Here is a 24,033-nt window from a genome sequence, read left to right as displayed (position 1 = left end):
TATTAACAACTTTTTAATCGCCCACACAGGTTATATAAGTGCAAGGCATTGCAGTCAGAATTCGCCCAAGGTACCAAGGCACGACTGGTGAGCTCAAGACTTGCGAGCTCTTTGACTTGGGCATTCGCGCTAGGAGGAGCTGGGCCACTCATCATGTGGTATCGCCAAGTTCAAGGTATTGATTGAGGTTTGTGTGCGGGATACTCAAACCGAAACTGATATTCATGATTGCGGTGGAAACAACGGTTTGCGTGATGGTAATCGCTTCTCAGAGTGGAAGTTAGCTGACCTTTCACTCTTGAACGCATCTCGCATCAGGTACTGACGACAGTCAAGTCTCCCAACCTTCGGGTCCATTCGACCCAGGCTTTTAAACATACGGTTGGTTTGGAAGATTCTCCTCCTTCCCGTCCACCTCCATATCACTACTACTACTAGTACTAAGTCTTATTTACTCCGTAGATGCGATTCTTTCTTTTATTCTTTTCCGTATCATTCTCTTATTGCTCTTCGTGAAAATGAGCCTACAAAATGGAAATGAAAAAGGGGGGAGGGAGGTGAAAAAAGATAGTAAGAGGGAAAAAAACATACAACACCAGGGATTCGCTGGTCGTCACCGACCCAACTACTAGTCTGGCCCTCACTGGCTTATCTATGGGAGAGCGGACGGGATCCCGAGTTTTCCAGTGGGTATGGTCGTATGTGTCTTTTTTGCGTTATCTGAGTGTCTATAAAGTACAAAGCAAGTGGTCCTCCTTTGGCCTCTTCGAGGGTGTGAGGAACTGATCGAACATATAAGGTACCCTAGAAAAGCGAACAGGACCCCCTTTTTATATACCATCTTCATGGCCATTATCTAGCCGTCCGTTTCGTTTGCATATCAGGCGCCGTCGAATTATCGCCTATGTTATGAGCTGCGCGAGAGCCGCACGAAAGCCGCGAGGGTATGGCAAACATGGGCGCTGGGGGTACAGGTCCCGAACCCGACAAAGGCCGACGTCACTCCACCCGTGGCACACACACACGGTGGGTGTGAGGTCACGCAGCACACAAGACAACACAAAGCGGTTATGGAACCAACAGACCAACGAAGACGTCCCAAAACACACTGGAAATTCCGGCATAGGAGCGGATCACCTAGAATAAAAAAGAACGGATCGAGTTGGCCCCTTCTCTCTTCTCTTCAGCACCATGACCACCTTCTCCTCTTCCTATCTACTGTATTTTGAGTACATTCTTGGATTCCCCACTTTGCTCCCCTCATCAGGCTTCCTCTTCCTTCGACCATTCCCCCTGCCTTTTATCACCCTGAATCGGGTTCTCCCCTGATCCGTCAGACAACAACATACTCACCCTCATCTTCCGTCTTCGCCTTTCCATCTCCCCCAAACACAGACTCCACCAGTAACACCGACGCTACATAGTTCCTCAAAAATAGAACCACAGGCTTAGCCGCTTGTCTCGTCGGGTTCTCTTGCAGCCGAAGAACTTCCGCCGCCCCCAAGAACAGCATGAGACTAGTCACCAACCAGTCCTCAAGCGATTCACACTCTTCTATATCCTCCCCCAAAGCTTTCATCAGGATCTTCAGACCTTGGCGTTGTTGCTTACTCCCCACCTTGTCTCTCCGCAGATAACTCACAAACCCTTCCGCCATTCCAGCGAGAGCACAAGGCTCCTGGAAATCAGACCCTGTAAAAGTCCGCTCCTCCGCGCCGAGACCCAGGTACTTGATCCACGAACGGGACCGCTTGGGTTCTTTCATCAGGCGGTCGCTTAGTTCGTGCGCATCTTGTAGCGCATCCATTTCCCATTGTTTATCTGCCTCGTCCTCGTTCTCGGCATCATCTGTAGAGGTACCTAGCGCGGCGCTGTTGTCGTCGCTATCACTGGAGTCCGAGTCTTGTAGGGAGGTCCAGTGGGAGATCATTATCATGGTAACCGCATTGGCGAGGTGCCCTAGCCATTGCTTGTGGCGGTAGTCCCATTCTGATTCTTCTTCCGAGGTGAGATCTTCTTGCTGGGGATCCCAATCGTGTCTGGTGATGTCTAATAGACGGATGCGGCTGGAAATATCGAGTGATGGGGGGATTGCGGCCTCTTCTGGGTTGGCTTTGGTGTTTTCACCTTCCTGTTTCTCGAAAAGTTTGCGGAACAATGGAAGAAGTGGTTCTGCGCCGTCTTCAAGGAGGTAGTTGCGGTCTTCCTCGCTGATTTTTAGGCTCAGCGAGATAGAGATGGGCTTTTTGAGTTGATTGGGGATTGTGGAATTAGACATGTCGACGGTGTTGCGCTCGATAATCGATGCTCGGTGCTCGAGAACTAGTCTCCAATTGGGAAGGGCGAGCCTGTTTCTTATGTAAAGTTGCTACTTTCGAGTCATCGTAGACGCCGTGGCTCATGCTGCGGGAGCAGGGTGTTCATTGATCAGATCATCACAAGTTGAAGCCTTCAAGTTAACCAGCCCCGGCCCAGACGGCAGTCATTCGGAGAAACACAGCATCGAGTTAGTAATCGCAAGCGGCTGTACTAATTTGGAGTGCATTCTGCAAGATAATACAACAGATCAGCTCGACGAAGTGACTTGACTAACAAGCCTGTGATGCACTCGAATCATCCGTCCTGGATTCAAGATTGCAGAAACTCCCAAACTGGTCATGTTCGGCTTTCAAAGGTTTGTTCTGACCCTTGATACACTGTTAGCCTTGAAAAATCGTTGAAATGAGAAATGATTGCCGGTAATGCGGTGCACAGCCATGGTTAAGCCTTTCGTAGGATGGGGAGGATATCTAACCGCACTACCAGCTTCTTCCCGAAGACATCCAGAGAGCGTGGTCTTGACTGTTAATATCAGAATCTGTACTGAAAGAGAAGGCAGGAAGCTGTTCGATTTGGAACGCAACCGGCTACGCAAATTAAGTGCCAAAAAGCAACTAACTCTATCACGAAAGCCACTCGTTTTACATGTCATGACGTGGCTTTTCCAGATGAATGAAAAACTGGCCCAATCTGCCTGTGGTCAACTCGATATGTTAGCCGGAGGGGACTCATACCTCGAAAAACGCTGACAGCAATCATCTATGATACACTGGATATCACTAATCACCCGTGTTGACGTTGACATTGACGGCCGTCCTCGTGCCGTACCAACATCAAGTAACTCATGTCCCCGTTTGTTTCTTTGAGCTCCGTCCCAGCGTTTTGCATCAGAGATGGATGGCTTCAACCAAGGTCAGGAGAAGGCAGCAACAACTGAAACTCAAATTAATCAGAGTTTGTGTGTCACTCCGTCTTATGCCCCATGAGCCTGGAACATCACCCCAACTCCGTGATGAGGCATATCCTATAAAGATACCTCTCCAGCCCTCGTCACCTACCATATTCTTCAGAGCATTTGTATCTTCACAATTCACTAACCGATTCCGAGTCCAAGAAGTCCCTTCTTTACCTAATTATTTAAGCGTCGAACCCCTCATTCCCAGCAAGTAAATCTCCCACACAAACCAGCAGCCCCCCAATATCGGCGACAAAATGGAGCACTTCCCAGAAACTGCACTAGCCAAGTTTACAGACCTCCAGTCAACGATGGAGTTGCGTGGATGGAATGAACGGGACGAGGAAGTGGCTCTTTTAAGGGAGCTCAAAGAGCAAGATAAGCAGATCCAAGCCATGTTTTTGAAGCTTGATGACACTCGCTTCTATTTCGACGGTGTAATCGATGCGAAGCTGAAAGACATGATTAGATATATCTACCGAGGTATACATACCTACCCATTCTCTTCTCTTCCCCCTCCTCATCAATTCTTTCTTTTCCCTTCCTTTTTTTTTTTTTTTTTTTTTTTTTTTTTTTTTTTTTTTTTTTTGGGAATAACCACTGTTAACTCCCCACTAGCAACTAAGCCAGCCAACATGCCAACCGACGACAGGAAAACGTTTGTCCAAAATGTCAAGGTCCTCAACGATAACGTCACAACCAAGAGGAAAGCTGTCGAGAACGCCATGGCGGACACTCTGACAAGATTCTCATGCAACCGCGGCGGCCGCCGCAGCCTGGATTGAAGGGATACACACACGCAACACAAGATTCGGGTTCAGTTGTTGCGCGTAGAAGAACCAGACCACACAAATTGACAGAGAGCTAAGGTAGCTGGACTAGGTATCTAGGAATTTTAGGAAGGGATACTCTTGGTTTGGCTGAGTTTCAGGACTTGTCGTCGACAGTTTGGTGAATATAAGGTTTCTTTTACCCGTCGTTATGCTGTTTCGAACTATAACCCCCTGGAGAATGATTACTACCTACCCACCTGGTGTGCCTAACACTAAGCTCGAGAGAACAATGAACAGTCTTGGAACACCTTGAAAGTTCGCAAACTCCGTAGCAAGACGAGGCACACTTTCCTCTGTTCGTCAATACTATCCCATGTTAAGCAGTAATGATCTCACAACATCTAAAAAAAGAAGGAAGCCAGTAGGACAGGATCAGTTTTTGTGTTCATAAAAAAATCATTGCTCTCATATGGGATATCATAGATGTCAAGTAGTACAACCCTAGGCCCAAGGTTTTGTCCCCCTTTCCGTAGACACCAGGAAAAAATAACACCTGACCCGGCTTCTGTCGCTGACCATCCTTCCTGTAATTATGGTATTTTTGTTGTTTTACTTTATTTGTGTGATCGTCAAGTCGGCTACACTTGGATTGCCTAGTTGAGCTTGATAGCAACAGACTTGCACTGGGTGTAGTTGGCCAAAGCAGCCTCGCCGAGTTCGCGACCGATACCGGACTCCTTGTAACCGCCAAAGGGAAGCTGGTGGTGAAGAGCGTTGTCTGTTGGGACACATTTTGGTTAGCACGATGAAACGCTACTCCTTCCGGTACAAAGCAGGTATACTCACAGGTGTTGACCCAGACAGTACCAGCCCTGAGGTGGTTGCTGACGCGGATGGCAGTGTTGAGGTCCTTGGTGTGGACGGCAGCAGCAAGGCCGTAGTTGGAGTCGTTGCCGAGCTTGATAACCTCCTCCTCGGTGGAGAACTTGGCGACGGCGCAGACGGGCCCGAAGATCTCCTCCTTCATGATCTTCATGTCGTGACGGACGTTGGTGAAGATGGTGGGCTGGATGAAGTAGCCCTTGTCACCGTGGCGCTCACCACCAGTCTCGACAGTAGCACCCTCCTCCTTACCGGCCTTGATGTAACCCATGATGCGGTCGTACTGGAGCTGGCTGACCTGGGGCCCCTGGAAGGTCTCGTCGTGGAAGGGGTCGCCGACCTTGTTCTGCTGGGCGCGCTGCTTGAAGGCCGCCACAAACTTGTCATAGATACCCTCCTGGACGTATACACGAGAACCAGCGCAGCAGGTCTGGCCGTGGTTAAAGTAGATACCGAAGTTGACCCAATCAATGGCCTGGTCGATATCGGCGTCGTTGAAGATAATGTTGGGGGACTTGCCACCAAGCTCGAGGGTAACCTTCTTCAGGTTGGACTCGGCGGCAGCCTTCATGATTTGGCGGCCGACCATGGTAGAGCCGGTGAAGGCAACCTTGTCAATGTCCATGTGGGAGGCGATGGCGGCACCAGCAATCTTGCCGAAACCGGAGATGATGTTGAGAACGCCAGGGGGGAAACCGGCCTCCTTGACGAACTGGGCAAAGACGAGAGCAGAGAGAGGAGTCTGTTCAGCGGTCTTCATGATGATAGTGTTACCGGTGGCCAGGGCGGGGCCAACCTTCCAGGCAAGCATGAGGAGAGGGAAGTTCCAGGGGATGATCTGACCGCAAACACCGAGAGGCTCTTGCCTGGTGTAGTGGAAGGAGTCCGGGGAGATATCAATGGTCTTGCCCTCGATCTTGTCGGCCCAACCGCCGTAGTAGCGGATAGTGCCGACGACGGCGCCAACATCGCCACGGGCCATGGTGATGGACTTGCCATTGTCGAGAGACTCAACAGCGGCAAGGAGGTCGAGGTTCTTCTCGAGCAGGTCGGCGAGCTTGAGGAGGTAGATGCCACGCTGCTGGGGAGTGACGTCGCGCCAGACACCCTCGAAAGCCTTGCGGGCAGCGGCGACAGCGATATCGACATCCTTCTCGGTGGCCTCGTGGATGGAGCAGATGACCTCCTCGGTAGCGGGGTTGATGACCTCAAAGGTCTTCTTGTCGACACCCTCGACGAACTCGTTGTTGATGAACCTGGTAGCATAGGTATTGTGGTTAGCTCTCGTGCTTGGGGAGCAACTTGGGGGAGGAGAGAGCTGTGGATGGGAACTTACAAGCCGGTGGGCTGCTTGTAGGTGCCGGTAATCGGCGTCTTGAGCTCAACAAAGACGTTGGAAGACATTGTGACAGAAGCTAATGGAGAAGTGGGGTACGGTGGTGGGGGGTATATAAGAAGAGACAAGAACTGAAGAGAGAAGAGAGCAAGGCTGGAATAGAACACAAACTCGAAACTCTGGGAGAGTGTTCCGGTTAAATACTGTACTTGGTTGAAGGAGAAGAAATAGTTGGCGACTTGGAGAGAGGAGAAAGAAAACAGCACGACGAGGTGGTGGGAGGGGGAGGTAGAAGTAGTCGGCGCATGTGCAGTTAGGCTTGGAGACTAGTAGAGTCTGGGCACTCGGATACAGCCCCAGTACCTGCTTACCGTCTTTGTCCTTCTTTGCGCCCGAGGTGGATCGTGAGAATGCGGGCGGCGGGTAGAGGTAGGTCCCCCTGGAGGATGACCGCAACACGGAGCGGGGTCAATGATGCCGGGCGACGTTAGCGTGGGCGGCTGACGGTTGAAACCAGTCTGAAAAGGTCTTGCCGGGTGTGGGTGTGGCCAAGTGCCACGGCACCCACCTCCCGTCTCGTCCTTGGCACCCGGGCAAGACTACGAAATGAACACTGCGGATCTCGAGTCGTTCATCAAGCTCGATCAGATCCTGATCTTGATGTTCAGTTGAACCTAGGTACCTACCTACATAGTACACAAGACAACAGAACACACCACATATGGCAACCTACGTACCGTAACGAGGTACGTCTTATTTTCTGGAAACGGATAACCTACACGGAAAGAGAGAGATGCCATATCCATTGACGAGGTGCCCTATTGTGATGGGATTACCAAGCAGCAAGGGTAGTCGGATCGGCATTCAATCATGGCCACGTCGGGGCTGTCATTGTTGCCGTCGTCGCTATGGGGTCCCCACAGTCTCCATACTCTTTCCCCGCGTGCCTCCCCCGCATTCCCCTTGTCAGTGCGGAAAAGGGGGCCCGCCAGTAAGCGTACAGTCCGCTTTCAGGATCTCCCTGCGCGTGGCCAATCATGGTTTGAGAGTGAAGCCGGGCTGGAGCACAGCCAATCACACGTGACGTCTCAACCCTTTCCTTGGCTGACGATCAATAGGGCCGACAGCCTCTTCTCGACCCGTCCCTCCAGGTGTAGAGTATCAATCGGATGAAGGGGCTCATGCACATTGGACAGTTTCCCCAAGCTTCTCCAAAAGAAAGAAAACAAAAGAAACGAAAAATGAGGCGCAAGTGACCAGCAGTTGGCGACTACAACAACAGCGAGCGCCATTTGCATGTCATAGGTGATGCAGTGCTTACCCCGCAGATTTCTCCAGACAGCATCTCGCTGCCCCAAAGTCCACCCCCCTGTTCCACCCGTTCGCCCATCCATCCTCGTGTTCCAGCCACCATCATCTCCAAAGGCCTTTTTTTTTTTTTTTCTCGTTCCTTGAACCAGTCTGACAATGCGCCTCGGAGGAATATGAAGAATATCCGGGATTTAAGCGTGTCGACCTCAAATGCTATTTTTTTTTTTTTTTTGGCTTTCGCCGAGAACGAACCAGGAGCCTACACAGTATGTAGGTAGTTGGAGTTCCTGAAACGGAAACACAAATTTCGGGGTAATGTTCTGCGAAGCGCCTGGGGTGGAGTGTTGACCATGTGCGATGCCGCTGTGGACTCTTTTTGGTTCTGAACCCCAACCCCGGACTTTTGACAGGACAACACCAACCTCACCCAGCGACAACCAAGTCCATGCCAGCTGATGTTCGTTCAAATGCTACCTTGGCGGCCATATGTAGTGTACATACATCGGATTCAGCGCCCTTCCCCCACGGACGGACACATATGCAGCCACGAGGCATCAATCACTTCCGGCTCTCCGAGATTCTTCCCTCTCTCCGGAGCATGGGGGGTCTTGTGCGGAATGGTAGGTTTGCTTTGTCCAACCTATCACGATCGTATTTGTGCATCTGGACGTTCCCATGACACGAGGCCATCTCCACACCAACGAGCCTCCGGGTTCCAGTGTATAATATGGACCAAGCAGATGGTAAGCAAGCTTATGAGGCGACTTGCTATCGAATCAGATGGATTGGATGTCGTTCCAGTACATGTTTGATGAACTCTCCAAACAATGTAGGAGGACGTCAACGCACAAGTCACCCATCATCACGAATGCTCAGAGACGTCCACATTTCCTTTACAACGTGGCTTAGGTCAGAGCAAGCAGACTTCAAGTTCGTGCGCCGCATACTTTTCAAGCACAGAGATCACCAATGAGGATCCGAGTACATGCACATTGAACTGGGTTCTTCTGGGCGTAGGTAGATATAAGTGAGGGATGTCTGCTTACCATTGATGACCGGTCTTACCCGTCTGCAGGGTGCATTGTTGTTCGACATCGGTTCCTACTAAACCAACCCATTGGGTGTGTGGGTGTTTTTGAATCAAACATAAACAATCTGCTTTGTCATCAGCCGTGAATGAGGTACAAGTAGGTAGGTAGGCACTCAAAATCAAGTGGAACTTCCGCTCACTTTGCTGTTGTTGAACCTTTTTTGACAAAGTGCAGCCAAAAGGGCAATGAAGTGAAGCGTGAACCTCAACGGCCACCGGCAGGGGCAGCCGAGCACCATGCACGATTACGAAAGGGGGCCAGCGTCTTGTTAGAGGGAATGGGGCGGGAGCGTTGACTAACACAACGCTAACAGTATACCAGCTTCTCCGCACGTATAACTGCTAACAGGTGTTCAGTTACCGCTACAACACCCAGGGTAGCACCTAATGTCGGCGGTACTTGGTTAGGAAGGAGCGACTCCTCGCTCGTCTGCTTCACGACCAGCGAACGAGGCAGCTCCTGTAAGAAAAGAATTGATGGTGGAATTGGGCAATACATACGGTACTTTACTTACTCTGTCTGTCGGATGAGGCCAACGAAACCCTGAATTGCCACAGTTTTTGGCATCATTCCGTTTGTTGCGGCCAAATGCCATTTCCAGCAGCCTTCTCCGACCGCCACTCGTCGGTTGGTCTGCAATTTTTGACGCGCCTCCCAAAATTTGCTAGCATTGCCTGGACGTTGTGTATCAACCCGTTGGGGCTAGAAATAAGGGCAAAATTTTTCTCCTACCAGCTCCTCCAATCCATGTCCGAACACCTCAACGGCCAGCAACCAACGCCGATCCACGACCGACCGACCGTCCGTCTGTCCAATTGATATCCATCCTATACCGTAGCATCTTCACGTGTACCATTTCTCTTGACTGACTCGATCCCTTCGCGCGGCCGCTGATTGCTCCGGTCGCCGGCTCAGGAGGCCGCTGCTCCCTTGCGACAAGGGCCCGAGTCTCCTCCAACCAACCCCGTTCCGTTGTCGCGTTCAATGGGTCGTGGTCCTTCCTCTGCTTCACTATGGCCGACCTCAACTTCACAGCGGCCTTCGAGGCCAACCTCCTCGCTGCCCTGAGCAAGCATACCGAAGAGGCCAAGAGCCCGGCTTCAACTCCGACTCCCGCTCCCGCTCCGGGTCCAGCTCCCGTTCCCACGCCGACACCACCGTCGATACCGACCCAAGATGCTTCTGCTCCTCCTCCCCAGCCAGTGCAGCAACAACCACAACAAGCACAGCAGCCACCGCTGAACCACTCCCTGCAGTCGTCTCAAGGACCCCCGAGCCAGACAGCCCAGCCTCCCCAGCAGCAATTGTCACAAGCTTCCTCTCTCAGCCATGCTCTTCAGCAGGCCCTACAAAGCTCGAATCCCCCGTCTTATCAGACGCCCTCGATTCACCAGCCTCAACCCTCCTCGACGACCGCTGCACCCATCTCCCAACCACTCGTACAAGTCCCGCCGCCCCAGCCGAGCCCTCATGCGGTTTCCAACGTGCCTCCCCAGGCGTCTGCCGCTTTGACAGAGCCTCCAAAACGGTCCCATAGCCCCGATCCCCAAGACTCGAATGGCAAGCGCCCCAAGCTTGAACACATTGATGAGATGGATCAGGACATACCGTTTGATATCAAGGCAGCCCTCGCAACTGCGCTTGGCGATTTTGAGAAACAGCACAGCCAAATCGGCAATGACAGCTCGCTCGAAAACCCATCCGGGCCCAGCTCGGCTCCTCCTCCGGCGCTCGCTGTCTCTCTGTCTGCTACAGCTACACCGATGCCCGAGAAATGCGGGGATAAACTTATGAAGGCCTCATCTAACTCGACTTATATGATCCGTTCAATGAGTCTTCCGGTGCTCGGAAATTTGGCTGTTCAGATTCTGCTCCGACTATCCCAACAACCCCGAAACGAAACATTGTCACTTCTTTCTGAAACCGATGCCGAGTTTCGAAAACACTATGACTTGTTGACAGAGTCGTTCAAGTTAGCCAGAAATGGTTTCTCCGACAGTCCTGTGCTTCTTCCAGACGAACTAGAGATCAATGATTCAGAGGACCGCGAGACGGTTCGGGTTGCAAACCTAGCTACGACGGCTATTAGTGTCTTTGGTGCAAACGATGTTGCCTGCAAGGATTTGGACGACTCTTTCTTCTCTATCTTTGTACCAGAAGATGGCGAGTTTAAAGATACCTTGGCCGACTTGCTCCTCAGCCTCAAAACTCAGGCCTTTCTGGATTCCTTGGATGAGCAAGCGACTCCTCAGCAGGTTACAGAACAACTCGACAAGTTCTTCCCAGATAACTTCGAAGACTGGCTCAAGCAACGTAACCTTGATGTCGTCACAGACACTGATGCGGACCAACTCGCCGTGAAGATCAAGGACCGCAGGGAGCTGTTGTCCACACTCGCCAACAGTGAACAGCCCAAAAGTATGTCTGGCCCCATGCCTTTTCAATGAAAGTCATGCTGACGTATAAAAGAATCTCTAGAGAGCAAGTACCCACCTGATACTTTTCCCGAGACCCTCTGTGTCTTTTTGCAAAGCCACATTGGGGTAGTCGTTGAATATGCCGAAGAATATGGGGTCAAGATCCCAATCAGTGAGGAGCCGATTGTATCGGAGTCGATCGTATCGGGCCCAATTCAAAACGGCAACAACGTCCAGGATGAGCATGCCGACTTGGCCGCCCTCTTGCAGTCCAAGATTGTCGAGAACGGCGAGCTTAAAGACTTCCATGCGGGAAACCTCCACAATGAGGCGTCCGTATCTGCTGATGACAATTTCGATCTAAGTAAACTTATCGAGCAATCTCTCCCCGACCATATCAATGGATTGAAAGACGGGCTTCTAGAACAAAATGGGCAGGGTGAATCAAGCGGGCTTTTTGACACAAAGGATCTGGCATCCCTCATTGCTGAAAAGCTGAACGATAATCTTGAGACACCAGTTCACGGACTCTCAAATGTTCCACAGAACTATGAAGATACCATGCGGGAGAACCACGGCCAAGGTAAGGCTGAACACATCATGCTGACGGGACCACAAGACTGATTTTTTGATATGACAGTACATCCTCAGTACCATAACATCAACCAGTTACAAACACCGACATACCATCAATACCCCCCAGCATCATCTTCTAATATTGGAATGGGGACAACGGGGGAGACGCTACCTCCTAACCAATCCTGTCCCACCTCAGTTCTATACGAGAAGGCAAGACAGGCCGCTGTCGCAAAGTCATCCAGTACGACTCGCAGGGAGGGACTGCATTCGACTCGCAGACCATGGACCCCCGACGAGGAAAAGGCTCTCATGATGGGTCTGGACATGGTGAAGGGACCTCATTGGAGTCAGATTCTGTCACTCTTTGGGGCTCATGGGTCTGTTTCGGACATTCTGAAGGATCGCACGCAGGTCCAGCTCAAGGATAAAGCAAGGAACCTCAAGTTGTTCTTTCTCAAGACAAACTCAGAGATGCCCTACTATCTACAGAGTGTTACGGGTGAACTCAAGACCAGGGCGCCCGGACAGGCTGCTCGCAAGGAGGCGGAGGAAAAGGCACGCCTGAATGCGGAGGATGAACAAGCACGGTTAGCAGGCATCATGACATTGGGTGGGCTACATAACAACCACCACCCAGTTGCCGGCAGTCCGATTGCGCCCTCTCCCGCTCGTGCTCACACCGCAACTCCTGGACCAGGGACTGGTCACTTGAATGGGACGCCTACGCCCACGCCCACGCAAGGACCGACAAACCAGCCTGCGGCTCTTGCTCCAGTCCCGATCTCACCAATGGTCAAGACTGAGCCCGTGGACCACTCAGCGCACCAGGTCGGCAATCTGCCACAAATTCAGCCGGCCCCAGCTCCTCAGTCTTTGCAACCGGCGTTGAAGCCTCAATCACAACCCCAGCCTCTACACCAGCAACAATCGCAGCCACATCTACAACAACACCCTCAAGCAAATGCTCAACAACACTCACAACAGCACTCGCAGCAACACTCGCAACCATTACAGCCACTTCGACCCCAACAGCAACCTCAACAGCTACCCCAATCCCAAATGCGCCCTCAAACTCCCCAAGCGCTGGCGCCAGCTCCACCGCAACAATACCACCAGCAACAACATCATCAGCCGCAAGGGCAACAGCAGCACCAACAGTTGCACCAGCAGCAGCAATTACACCCAGGTTCACAGCAACACGAGCAGACGCAACCGCAACCGCAGCCTCAGGTACAGGCACAGCCGCCGCCGCAGCAGCAACAGCAGCAACAGCAGCACCATGTGGCCCCGGCTCCAGCATCAACATCAACTACGACAACGGCAACACCAGCAATAGCAGCTGCTCAACCCCATGTCAATGTAGCCGCTGCGGAGCCAGCAGCGGCAAGTTCAACATTGAGCAATCAAGCTACACCGAGCTTTGGGCTCCCACCCATACCTCCGAACCACCACTCAACACCAGATCAAGCTCAAGACGTAAAGCTCTTTGAGACGCTCCAGGCTGCAATTGGAGCGACTTCGCCTGCTCACGAGAGTCATCAAGCGGCAACTGTGCCGGAAACGTCTGCTGGATAGAATCCAAGCCCTGAGAGTGATGAGGACGTGGAGAAGAGTATTATACAGTTGGGGAAGCGTTTGATGTCACTACAGATGCTCGATGGATGTGAGTACGTGTGGGATTGAGGAGGTTCTTTTCTTCCTTGACATGCAATTTGAGATGATTCAGGGATTGTCATGATTATTATGTTTAGGCGTATAGGGTTACAGTATGGGTGGCAGGACAGAAGTGTCGGGCGCTTTTTAGACATGGTTTGAATTCTCAGGGGGGCGTTAGGCCACCAGTGGGAATGCAAAAGAGATGGTGATACCACGGGGAATATATGTATGGATTAGACAGTGTTGTCTTGTACCTTTTATAGCGGAAGGTTTTATTGTGATAGAGAAGGATCAAGATGAACTTTTAATTACCTGCTCTTTCTTGTTGTCTAGTCTAAACGGTCGAGTTATGCAGGTTGAGTTCAAGTTTTATGCATGACCCCCTCTTTATGCACCACTGTCTTGGTAAACTTGGTTAACGCCGAGGTTGATGCCGAGTTGGCCAAGATTACCTAGGCAGCGAATTGACTCGTGACTGGTTAATTAGTCTATAAAGCAGGGAATGTGCGGGGTTAAGCTCGGACTTCCGACTTAAATGGCTGAACGGACATGCCCAGCACAATTCCCCCATGTCCGTCAGCGCTGGGAAGGAAACATCGAAGCCAGAAAAGTGCCTGTAAGAAATTTTACGACGGGGGACACTACACTACCAAAATTCCAGGCAACGATGGGCCTTGTTGAAAATATTCCATCCTTCCACGCTCCTCATTCTTCAACTCCACCTTTTTTTTTCCTCTGGGACTTGCTCTGTTGCTGTTTTTTCCCTCGGAACGCCACGTTTCACATCGTTTGCTCCATCGAGGGCCTACCCCGGATCTTTTGGAAGATCTACTATCAGATCCATCTGGGACCACCGGCCAGCCTGGGTACCCGTTCCTTGGACCCGACGGAAGTAGGCGAACTGAAGCGAGACAGTGCAGCTCCAAAAACACTTTAGCACAGCAGAACCCCAACGCACGCAACGTCATTCTCCGATCTTCCGGTACCAATCCGACGACTCTTTTCCTCTTTGTTCCACTCGCCGGCAAAACACGGTCAAGCTTTGATCTTGCACTGACCCTGCTACCATCCACCACAACACCCACTCAAAAAGGGCTGAAGGGCTAAAGGGGCCAAGACCCACCAGAATCTCGGCCGTCTCTGGGTCCAAGTCCGAGCCGCCCCTCGTTTTTACTCTCGGACCTCCGCTGCCCTTCATCATGTCGGAGCCTAGCCGGGGCAGCGTCGAACCTAGCAGTGTTGAGCGCAGTGTCGAGCGGAGTCAGTCTCCTGCCGCCGGCAACAGGCGCGACCGGATCAGCAGCCGGGACCGAGACGAATCTCATGACCAGGACGACGACCATCATGACGGCAATGGCTCCCGCCCGCCCCCGAGAAAGAGGCAGCGTGTCCGTCTCTCGTGTCTAGAGTGCCGCAGGAGGAAACTCTCGTGTGACCGGGAGTTCCCTTGCTCTCGTTGTATGCAGTCCGGCACTCCGGAGCGTTGCGAGTACGAGACCCGGCCCGGTCTGGCGCCGCCAAACAAGCTCGGCCTGTCTCATTCGGCCCTGGCCGGCTTCGACTCCAGGCTGTCGCTGCCCAATGGCGGCAGCGGCGACTCGTCTTACTACCGCAAGGATGCCCGCGAGTCGGAGAGGATCCGTCGTCTCGAGTTGGAAATTGCCCAGCTAAAGAACATCGTACTCAAGCAGCACGCCTCGCTTGATGGTAGCACTGTTACAGACAACTCACCTCCTATGCAGAAGCTTCACACCGCCTCTGGAGAGGACCAAGAAATCGGGGCGCAGTATGGGTATAACCAGTTTTCCGATGCTGTGAACGATGAGTCCAAGGAGGAGCTGCGATTTCTCCGTGGCAAGGAGTTCAAGACGCGGTATTTTGGCCCACACAGCGCATCCCGTGCTTTCTCAGAGGTATGTATTGGAGTCGTCACCGTGAGGAAGTAAGGTTTCCTTTTTGCTAATCTCCGTTCGTAGCTTGCCGGCCTTTGTCACTTTATGAAGGAAACATCTGAAGAGTTCTTCCGTCCGTTTACCATTCCTAATACGAAGGACCGACAACAGCGTACAGAAGAGAGAGAGATCAGGTTCCATCAAGCGGATGAGTCGCTCGAGTCTTTGCTGCCGTCCAAGGAGAGGACGGATTCCCTTGTGACCATCTACCTTGATCAGTTCGAGCAGATTCATCGCATTGTTCATATCCCCACCTTCCGCAGGGACTATGATAAATTTTGGGACCCTGCTCAAACAAGATCAGCCGCCTTCACTGCTCTCATCCTGGCCATCTTGGGCGTTTCCAGCTGTCTCGGTTCACATTTTCCCCAAGAGTTTGACAAGATGATCAGCCGCTCACATGCTGATGCACTCAGATGGATTGATGCCGTCGATGAGTGGCAGCAAAAGCAAAGTCAAAAACATCGTCGTCTCATCCACTATCAGATCGCATGTTTGGTGTACCTTGCGAAACGCGTCAACACGGTGAAGAAAAAGCGATTCTGGAAAGGAGCTGGCGCCATGTCGATGGATGCCATCTCGGTTGGTTTGCATCTCGAGCCCAGCCATAATATTAGCCCCTTCAACCAGGAACTGAGACGCAGGATATGGGCAACCATCCAGAGCTTTGATCTGCAAGCATCCTTTGACATGGGCCTACCCAGCATTCTCGGCGCTTTACACTTCAACGTCGAACCTCCCCGTAACATTGACGATGACGAGTTCGACGAAAACAGTAAAGAACTTCCTCCTTCCAAGCCACCCACCGAGTATACTTTTTCCTCCTACCAACATCTCAGCCGGCAAAGCCTCGACCTTCGTCTTGACCTTATCCGCGTCCTCAATGGTCCATGCGAGAAACTCGATTATGACCAAATAATACGCTACACCAACGAAATCAATCAAGAGATCGACTCGTTACCCTCATGGGACGTCACCGACGCCGATGCTCCCACCGGCGTGTTAAAGAAACCTCTCCTCGCCTACACTCTTCTGCACATTCAACTTCGGCAGTTCATTATCAAGCTCCATCATCCCTATCTGAAGCTTCGCAAAGACAACTCGAAATATCAATACTCCGAGATAATTTACTACAACGCTGCGCGCGACATGGTCCTTCTCAACGACAAGCTCGCTCAGCAAGGCATCCGCACCCTCAACTACCTCCGCGAAGACTGTCTCACCCTCGCCATCAACCTCTGCAGCGTCACCATGCTGCAGCCCCGCGGCTCCACCAACATGATCATGATCAACTCACAGCACACGCTGCAGCTTCTGGAGAAGTGCCTGGCAATAAAGGAGGACCGTATACTCCGATGCGGAAACAACGAACCGTGGGGGTACTCGATTATGTGCGCAGCGGTTGGATTGCTGGAGGCACACCTGGGGGTCAAAACAACAGAGCAAGCAAAGGCGACGAGCGCTGAGAGGTTTATCAAACTGCACTGTAAACTCGTGCCGATGACCTCTGGAGGAGCGGGTGGGTCGAACGAGAGTCAGCCAAGCAGTAGTCAGGAACGTGGACATCAGTGTGGTGCTGAGAAGCAGGAAGACGCAGAGAGGCCACCACAGCAGACTGGACTGGCTGGGGATAGGGAGTCTGCGACGCCTGTTAATGGTCAGCCTGCTGATGTCTCTGGTGGTGTTGGGAATAACAAAGTAGCGCCAAATGGGCTAGCGACGCCTTCCAATTCGCAGTTTCTAAACGGGATAGCGGCGGATTATATGGCTCGATTAAGGGTATGTTCTTGTTTTCCTCCCTCGCACATACGAAGAGAAAAACTAATTGTCGAATGTTCTATTAGCCCCCAACGCCCTTCCTTCACCCCGGAAACACGCAACAACAGCCGCAACAAGCACCTCTGCCGCCAGTCACGCTCGGTCCGGCGGTAGACATCCCAGGCACAACGTGGAGTGTAGTTCCCGGTGTTGGTCTCACAGGTGCTGGTGGCGAATGGTCTAACGCTGGGGGTTTTCAGTTTGTGAGTATCCTTTTCCCTGCCTATCGTACATAATATGTTTTTTCTTGTTTCCCTCGTCTACGTCTTCCATGGTATGCGCGCGCAACATGCTAACCAGATATAACTCGAAACAGCCCAATACCATGAACTCCGAATTCGACATGACCCAGTTAGGTGCGAGCATGGGCGAACTTTGGCCGTCTGACTTGTGGGATTTGATTTAGTGCCCATGGGACCATTCTTCAGGGAACGACAAGATGCGGCAACAATCAAGAGAGAAGGGACCGAGCGATCGATTACGATTAACAAGCGAAGGAAACGAGCAACAACCAAACGATTACCATGGGGGGCTTGGGTGGACAAACCAGGATACACAGGCATATACACATAAACATATCTTGGGTCAAAGAGGAGGGAGCATCACTTGAAGAACAAGAATAAGCGCAATGACCCATGGAAAAAAAGAAACGCACGAAAGGAATGTGAAGACAAAATTGGGGTTGGACAGCGCAAAGACGAGCCAAGAGGAAAAAGACGGAGGGCGAAGAAAAGATATACTAGAAAGAATGGTTTCACACGAAAGGATCAAGGGAAGCAAACTTAGGATAATGTATACTTTGGAATAATCGTTGATGACAAGGATGCGTGGGGTGCGAGCGTTGAGGTGCTCGTCGTCTGGCTTGTGGTATATAGTAGAGGTAGATACCGATTGACGAGCACAGCGGTGGAAAGCAACATTACTTGATGGACGAGGAGAACAATGAAATAAATGGTGTCGTTCACATCATGATGACATTCTCATGATGGTTCCTATAGATGCGGTTCGTTGGGTTTATGATTTGGAAGAAGCAATAAAAGACCTTCCTGCAACTAACTCCTTGATAACCTATACAATATCTGAACACGGGCTCAACGAAACACGAAATCTCAAAAGGCGGCAACGGAACATGTAAAAGCAAAGAAAGAAAGAAAAGAGAGGAAAAAATACAATGGAAGGGTGAACGGAGAGATGATGAGATTTAGGTTGGGGAACAACAGAAGAAAAAAAAGTACTTGAAAGAAAAATATTGGCTGGTCTCTCCCGCCGGGAATTGAACCCGGGTCTCGAGCGAATCGAACTGATTTGATGTTCAAAGATTGACAAGCTCACATACTGACCACTATACTACGGAAGATTTGTTACAACTGTTAAAATCAGCTGTCGTAGTTTGGTTTGTTGGAAAGCGGGTTGAAACTATGTCCTTATATAAGTAGGTGGAACTAGGTGAGAGTGGGAATACAACCTACCTGCAGAATGGCATTCGCGAGAGACACTCGAGGAGGTTGCGCGCTTCGACTCGTTTTAAGGTTTTGTACCTTGGATGACTCTATTTAGCAAGAAATGGGATTTTGAAAGTGAGGAATTTTTGCAGGTTAGGGCTTTGTGGTGTACTTGTGACGGTGACGAAGTTTGAACTGCAGTAGTAGTAGTAGCAGCAGTTTGCGACGCACGATGCACGATGCGTGTTGCGTGATGCGTGGAAGTGCTTAAGTGCAGATGAATAACGCAATAACGTCACGGCACGTCACGTCTTGCACCTCTTGATTTTTCTTTCTAGCCTGGGGGTTAAATCGTCTTCTGCGCTCGTGTTCAGTCTAGCAGAGAGAACAAACGATCCATCTTTTAGCATGCATGCACTTGTGATGACAGCTCTAGTCTAGTCTAGTCTAGGAGCTCGTTACTCGCAGATAGCATGCGCCGTTTTCTTCTACGCCTGCTACCTGCGAGCTTCTTCCCTTCTCCGACGTTGTAAACGTTTGATTGTCGGATATCGACTATCGAGTGTGATTCATATGTTTTGGTATTGATGTCTTGTCTTGGGTGGCAAGTGCTCGTAGGGTCGCCGTCCGCGATACTGACTGTTTGAACATTTACTTCTACGTAGTCGAGACCAAGGTATAGATTGTTCGATATTTGGATACTGAAATATTATGTTAACGTGGTAGTTTGTCGTATTTCTTCCACACATGTATGGTTGAGCTTGGGATAAATCACATAAGATATGGGTCATGTCATGACAGTAAAGGTTGTTTGATGAACAAACTACCTTCAAGATACTTTGGAGCGAGCGAGATGGGCAATCTGCTAAAGTTCTCACCCTTCTAGAATCTAGACCACATCTTGTCCAACCTCTTTAGCTAAAAGATGAAAATTTTACGCGCGAGTTCTTCCAAAGAAGCTTAGCCCGCTCAAGCCTGCACTATTCGTAGAAAAAAAATCGAAAACGAGAGTACAAATGTGACGTCCAACTTCCATCCATGATGTCTTTATAGAAAGATTAGAAAAATACTGATGTCTCGCAAATGCCGATTTGGAACCCCGTAAAGCGACAATGCAAGCATCGAAAATAATATTAGAAAGTTGTCGGACAGCTTTAGTGGAGCCTTGTTGTCAATCCTTTTGATCATTTTTGGGAGGACAACAATCGCCGCTCTACGAGTTTGCTCTTAATATCGCCGCATGCTGTGCAAGAAAGCATATCGCGACAAAACGAAAAAGGAAAAAAAAGAGACCAGGCAGTAAATGCACAAGCAAGAAGAAAAAGATGATTTTGGACGAGCTGGGAATCGAACCCAGGACCTTTCGCATACAGATGAGTATGCTAAGCGAACGCTCTACCAACTGAGCCACACGCCCGAACGATGAAAATAGTAATGACTTGTTCTAACCTATCAATGGCAGCTGTTCCAATCATCACGGTATCGCATCTCTCCATGAGCTTCCTACGTTCTTCCCTTGACGACGTCTATGCTGCCTTGTACATCCATCCATAGCTTAGGTATCCACTCCATCGCCCCTCCAAAGAGGCCTTGAAATCTCGAGTTATTTCAAGACCAATTCGGATTATTAGCCTCCGTTCGAACCGGCATGGTCTTCAGCCTCCGGAGCTCTATTCAATCTCCAGTACGGCGTTTCCTCCCCTCAAACAGGCCTAGGTAGAAAGCCGATACGTAGAGACTTTGCAACCGGCCGTCGAGGTGACTGAACCAATCGGACTGGACCCATTTGCCCCTTTTCTTGGTTACTGGGATTTCCAGTATTGGAATTCCAACGTCAGGTATCGTCAGGGATTTTGAATTCCCAAACATCCGGCTGTTTCGTCTTTTTAGGTTGTGGCTGTGCCTGGTTCTAGCCATTCCTTTGTTTTTTTTTTTTCTGTTCGGGAAAAGGTAAGTCCAGATCGAGATGGACCAACGTGCTTGAGCTGTTGTTAAGAGGAGATTTCATTACGCCGGCGCTAAGGAGGATGAGACATGAGAACTTTTTGCGTGCGGATGGCGACTGTGAAGGAAAAGGCGAGGTCATCCAGAACAGTCGGAGCCTTATCCGTCGAGACCGCCCTGGTCATGACCCTAGTTTTTCTCTGCAAGGCTGGGGCCATGACAGGCTTGAGCTAAACCTAGACCGGCCGGTGGCGGCGGGCGGAACAGACAGACATTTTAGGCGGGTGCGGGTGGACGGGAAGGTGGAAGGCCTGGCCCGACGTGCTGTTGTTGGTGCTGGGATTTGTGTGTATCTGACAGCTCGCAATCATCATCCTTGCTGCTTACATAGAGCGGAACTGACAGCTATGAAACAAGGGCATACGATGAATACATCCCGACGGTGCACTGGGACTGTGTGGTATGTGAGATACGGGATAGTCGGTGTATGATCACGGAAGGAGAACGGAAAATGAAGTTTCTCCGGCGGTTCAATGTCAGGTCATGATAGTAAGAAGTGCGATGATAGCATTGTGGATATGAGAAGGTAGGATTGGGTTGAAGAGAGGTTGACAGAGGCGGTTTCTGGTCAGGGACACCCGACTGCTTGGATAAAGGTTTGCATTAGGGTGAAACAATGCAGATCAACGATAGAAAAAGGCCTGAAGAAGGGTAGCAAAAATGACGTAACTAGCGTAGGAGACTAAATAGGGTGTTGATCCTCAACTGTCCCTCGCTGATTGATTTTCGGCTTTTCTGATTTACACCAGAAGAATAGCATAACATCATGTTGATGGAGTACAGATGTCCTTGTCCCAGCTTCACATCAGGGACAACGTCGACGTCTTCGTTCTGAACGGGTGACAGACTCCCAGAATCCACACAGTACCAAGCAGCGCGTGCAGCCCAGCACCAAGCGAATGCGACCACGGTCTTCGGCAAAATACACGTGCCAAATAACCGACAGTAGCGCGGCCTTTTGATGCGACCTTGATGTTTGTAGCTGGTTTTCCTGCTGAGTCGTCCAATTAGCCCTCGTTCAATACGGTCCTGACAGCCTGTCTCACCTGTGGCGTGCAGGCTGTGACAACGTGGTCCATTGGAGAAGGGACCCTGGTTCGGTGTGCCTGGTTCCTGGGTTCTCCCCACATCCCGAAGGCTAGGGAAGCCATCGGGATCTGTCAAGTCACCGACCGTATGGGAGAAATGGAGTTGGAATTTAAATTGGATTTGGAATTGTGGAGTTGGGAATGATGGATTTCACCTCCAGCGTCGTCCAGAATAACATGCCCGGACGAATTTAGGCAGTGGTGGCCATCGGGAGAAAAATTCGAATATCCACTTGGTGAAGCATCTAGACTAGTGCTTCGAGTGTTGTTCTTAAGTCTATCCTCCTGGGTCGGGTTTTTAATGCTACCAAAAGATCCGAGCGACGAGAATCTCTTCGTTCTAGCGGCTACCTACACAGTACTAATAGCTCTGTTAGAAACCGCAGAACTGACAAAATTTCAAACCGAATAGAGGACTCACCGAGGGCATTGGCTCCTGTCAACTGTCAATTTTCAGTTTTCCGATACTGCTTATGCCGATATTGGAAAAGAGTGAGCGGTATAGAAAGGGTCGGCCCGCGATAAGGCGGATGACGAAAAAGAGGAATATTCGAGGTGGTTGGGGCAGGTTGCTTATGCGACATGGAATTTCCTACCGGCTTACCTTGCTCCCGCCAGGCTTGAAATATATTGTGTAACTGGTTCTAATCTCGAGATATGTGAACGATACAAGGATAAAGACGGAAATGAGGCTGGACCTACCGACGCTGTTAGTTATTCATGCAAGGCACACACTGTCCTCAGGGTCCATCCACCCTTATACAATCTTCAGACTGTCAACGGGGAAGAAGCGCAAAGCAGGTCAATGACCCGAACTGACGGATATCCCTCCTATCCAGTCAGAACCGGGCATTTTATCAGCATGTCTCGGGTTCGCCCTGTTGGGCGCTTGCGGCCTGCAGAGGTGGAGCTTGTGGCGATTTCTTTTGTTCGAGGTTCGGTGATCAGAAGGGTAACGAGTGGTTCTGAATGAATGACCATGGAAGGCTGGGGAGCTGTTGGGGCCTTGTGAAAACTACTTGCGCCGCTCTAGATCGACGGAATTTCTGCCAGATACCGCGTGGCATGCTGGTCAGGATGTTCCAGACCGGCTTCTCGTGGTGCCGAACTCCGAGTTGAGAGACACACCGATGTGGAGCTCTAGACCATCTCTTTCCACTTCACAATGAAGGTTTATCTCCTCTACGTATTGGTCGGGATGGCGTCAGATCGCGAGGAGGGTCTCCAAACAGGAATACCTCTGGTTGCGGGGGCAAGATGATACGAATACGTATGAGACCCACAGTGCTAGGGCGCTCCTACCTTCCGAAAGTTTTCGGGGCTCGAGTTTAGTGCGATTAGCTGCGCTGTCAGGTAGATTAAGCGGAAGGGAAAGAGGAAAGAAGACTTTTGACTTTGCAGGAGCGAATGAAGTGGTTGATGGGTGCAAGGAAGAAACTCTGTAGAGACACTTACCCACATCTCGCCCAACATTTAGCGGAATGGATTTAATCTTCTTCTGCAATATTCTGCGACTTAGGGGCTCTGCGGCAGATGAGCCGTGGGAGCCAGTGGTTACTCACTCCGTTTGGCAACTCTGTTCTGGTCGAGTGTCGTCTTGAGAGTGGCAGACCGCCTCATCCGCCTCGCGAGCTCTGCGCAGAATCATCGTCTGCCGAACGGTGCAGCAGCATATGTAGGAACGGTTATGCAGAAACAGTACCACTCAGCTGAAGACTGTTTTTTCCCTTTTCATCTCTTCCCATCATGTTGCTTTCTGCCGCTCCAATGCAAATTATTCCTTTTTTTCAGTCATTTCCAGCTTATGCAATCACATGGTCCGTATTTGCGTGTTCCACATTCAAGGAGTTCCCCCCCTATAACTTGTCATTGAGGAACATTTCTAGATGTTGATGATATCCAAGTGTTGAACTTGGGCCAAGGCCTTTGACAGCTAACAGCAGCAATGATGCACCATGCATAAGAGCGGACAGACAAGGTGTTGCCATTCATAACAGCAAAAGTTGAAGATATTGGAACCCCAAATCAGTTTGGTCTTCAACAGGCTGTACATACTTGTTTGTCCACAGCTTGGGTACTATTCCGAGACATTCAATCAGATAGCTAAACATCGGCGTGCTTGTTCCGTCGTGATGAGACATATCTCTGCGTACAATCTGTCAGGAACAAGGTCGTAGTGGTCTCCGACTTCTCGCCCCTTGTCCCAGATGCGTCTCTTGTAAATAGAGGTTGTCGTCTGCAGTGCACCATGTAGCATGTGTAAGTAGTTATGATAGTGCACTGTGGTTGTTGCGTGGAAGGAGTTGAAGAGTGTAACGCCAACCGGCGCGCAATGTGACCTCATGGGTTGTATCGTGTTACCGTTGAGTTCTCTCAGGTCAAATAAGCAAAAAAAAAAAAAAAAAAATGT

General features: G+C 50.6%; 6 protein-coding genes and 2 non-coding genes across 8 annotated transcripts; 3 read left to right on the top strand and 5 right to left on the bottom strand.

Moving 5' to 3' along the window:
- Positions 1-1,333: 1,333 nt before the first annotated feature.
- Positions 1,334-2,383, bottom strand: B0T23DRAFT_405197 (uncharacterized protein; the record flags this gene model as incomplete). Its single annotated transcript, XM_062838968.1, has 2 exons — positions 1,334-2,327; positions 2,373-2,383. 2 exons carry the CDS (start codon positions 2,381-2,383, stop codon positions 1,334-1,336), a joined length of 1,005 nt encoding a protein of 334 aa, XP_062691515.1.
- Positions 2,384-3,531: 1,148 nt separating this feature from the next.
- On the top strand, positions 3,532-4,059 carry B0T23DRAFT_429435 (uncharacterized protein; the record flags this gene model as incomplete). The annotated part of the gene is made up of 2 exons (XM_062840193.1): positions 3,532-3,757; positions 3,893-4,059. The coding sequence occupies 2 exons, from the start codon at positions 3,532-3,534 to the stop codon at positions 4,057-4,059; spliced, it is 393 nt and encodes a 130-aa protein (XP_062691514.1).
- A 641-nt stretch (positions 4,060-4,700) lies between these two features.
- Positions 4,701-6,333, bottom strand: B0T23DRAFT_429434 (putative aldehyde dehydrogenase; the record flags this gene model as incomplete). Its single annotated transcript, XM_062840192.1, has 3 exons — positions 4,701-4,825; positions 4,894-6,185; positions 6,266-6,333. 3 exons carry the CDS (start codon positions 6,331-6,333, stop codon positions 4,701-4,703), a joined length of 1,485 nt encoding a protein of 494 aa, XP_062691513.1.
- A 3,250-nt stretch (positions 6,334-9,583) lies between these two features.
- B0T23DRAFT_158842 (telomere repeat binding factor-domain-containing protein) lies at positions 9,584-13,380 on the top strand. The gene is made up of 3 exons (XM_062832693.1): positions 9,584-11,085; positions 11,137-11,667; positions 11,725-13,380. The coding sequence occupies exons 1-3, from the start codon at positions 9,681-9,683 to the stop codon at positions 13,236-13,238; spliced, it is 3,450 nt and encodes a 1,149-aa protein (XP_062691512.1). The 5' UTR covers positions 9,584-9,680; the 3' UTR covers positions 13,239-13,380.
- A 529-nt stretch (positions 13,381-13,909) lies between these two features.
- Positions 13,910-14,403, bottom strand: B0T23DRAFT_158828 (uncharacterized protein). The gene has a single exon (XM_062832691.1). The coding sequence runs from the start codon at positions 14,285-14,287 to the stop codon at positions 13,961-13,963; it is 327 nt and encodes a 108-aa protein (XP_062691511.1). The 5' UTR covers positions 14,288-14,403; the 3' UTR covers positions 13,910-13,960.
- On the top strand, positions 14,404-17,606 carry B0T23DRAFT_158829 (uncharacterized protein). Its single transcript, XM_062832692.1, has 4 exons — positions 14,404-15,232; positions 15,296-17,050; positions 17,116-17,292; positions 17,406-17,606. Exons 1-4 carry the CDS (start codon positions 14,519-14,521, stop codon positions 17,493-17,495), a joined length of 2,736 nt encoding a protein of 911 aa, XP_062691510.1. The 5' UTR covers positions 14,404-14,518; the 3' UTR covers positions 17,496-17,606.
- A 741-nt stretch (positions 17,607-18,347) lies between these two features.
- Positions 18,348-18,446, bottom strand: B0T23DRAFT_t229. The gene has a single exon. It is a non-coding gene; the product is annotated as a tRNA-Asp (tRNA).
- Positions 18,447-19,863: 1,417 nt separating this feature from the next.
- Positions 19,864-19,948, bottom strand: B0T23DRAFT_t228. The gene has a single exon. It is a non-coding gene; the product is annotated as a tRNA-Ala (tRNA).
- Positions 19,949-24,033: the final 4,085 nt, after the last annotated feature.

The sequence above is a fragment of the Neurospora hispaniola genome (genome assembly GCF_033458365.1).
Source record: "Neurospora hispaniola strain FGSC 10403 chromosome Unknown B0T23scaffold_5, whole genome shotgun sequence".
NCBI lineage: Eukaryota > Fungi > Ascomycota > Sordariomycetes > Sordariales > Sordariaceae > Neurospora > Neurospora hispaniola.
The sequence above is the reverse complement of the archived record's forward strand: the minus strand, read 5'-3'. Positions and strand labels throughout refer to the sequence as shown.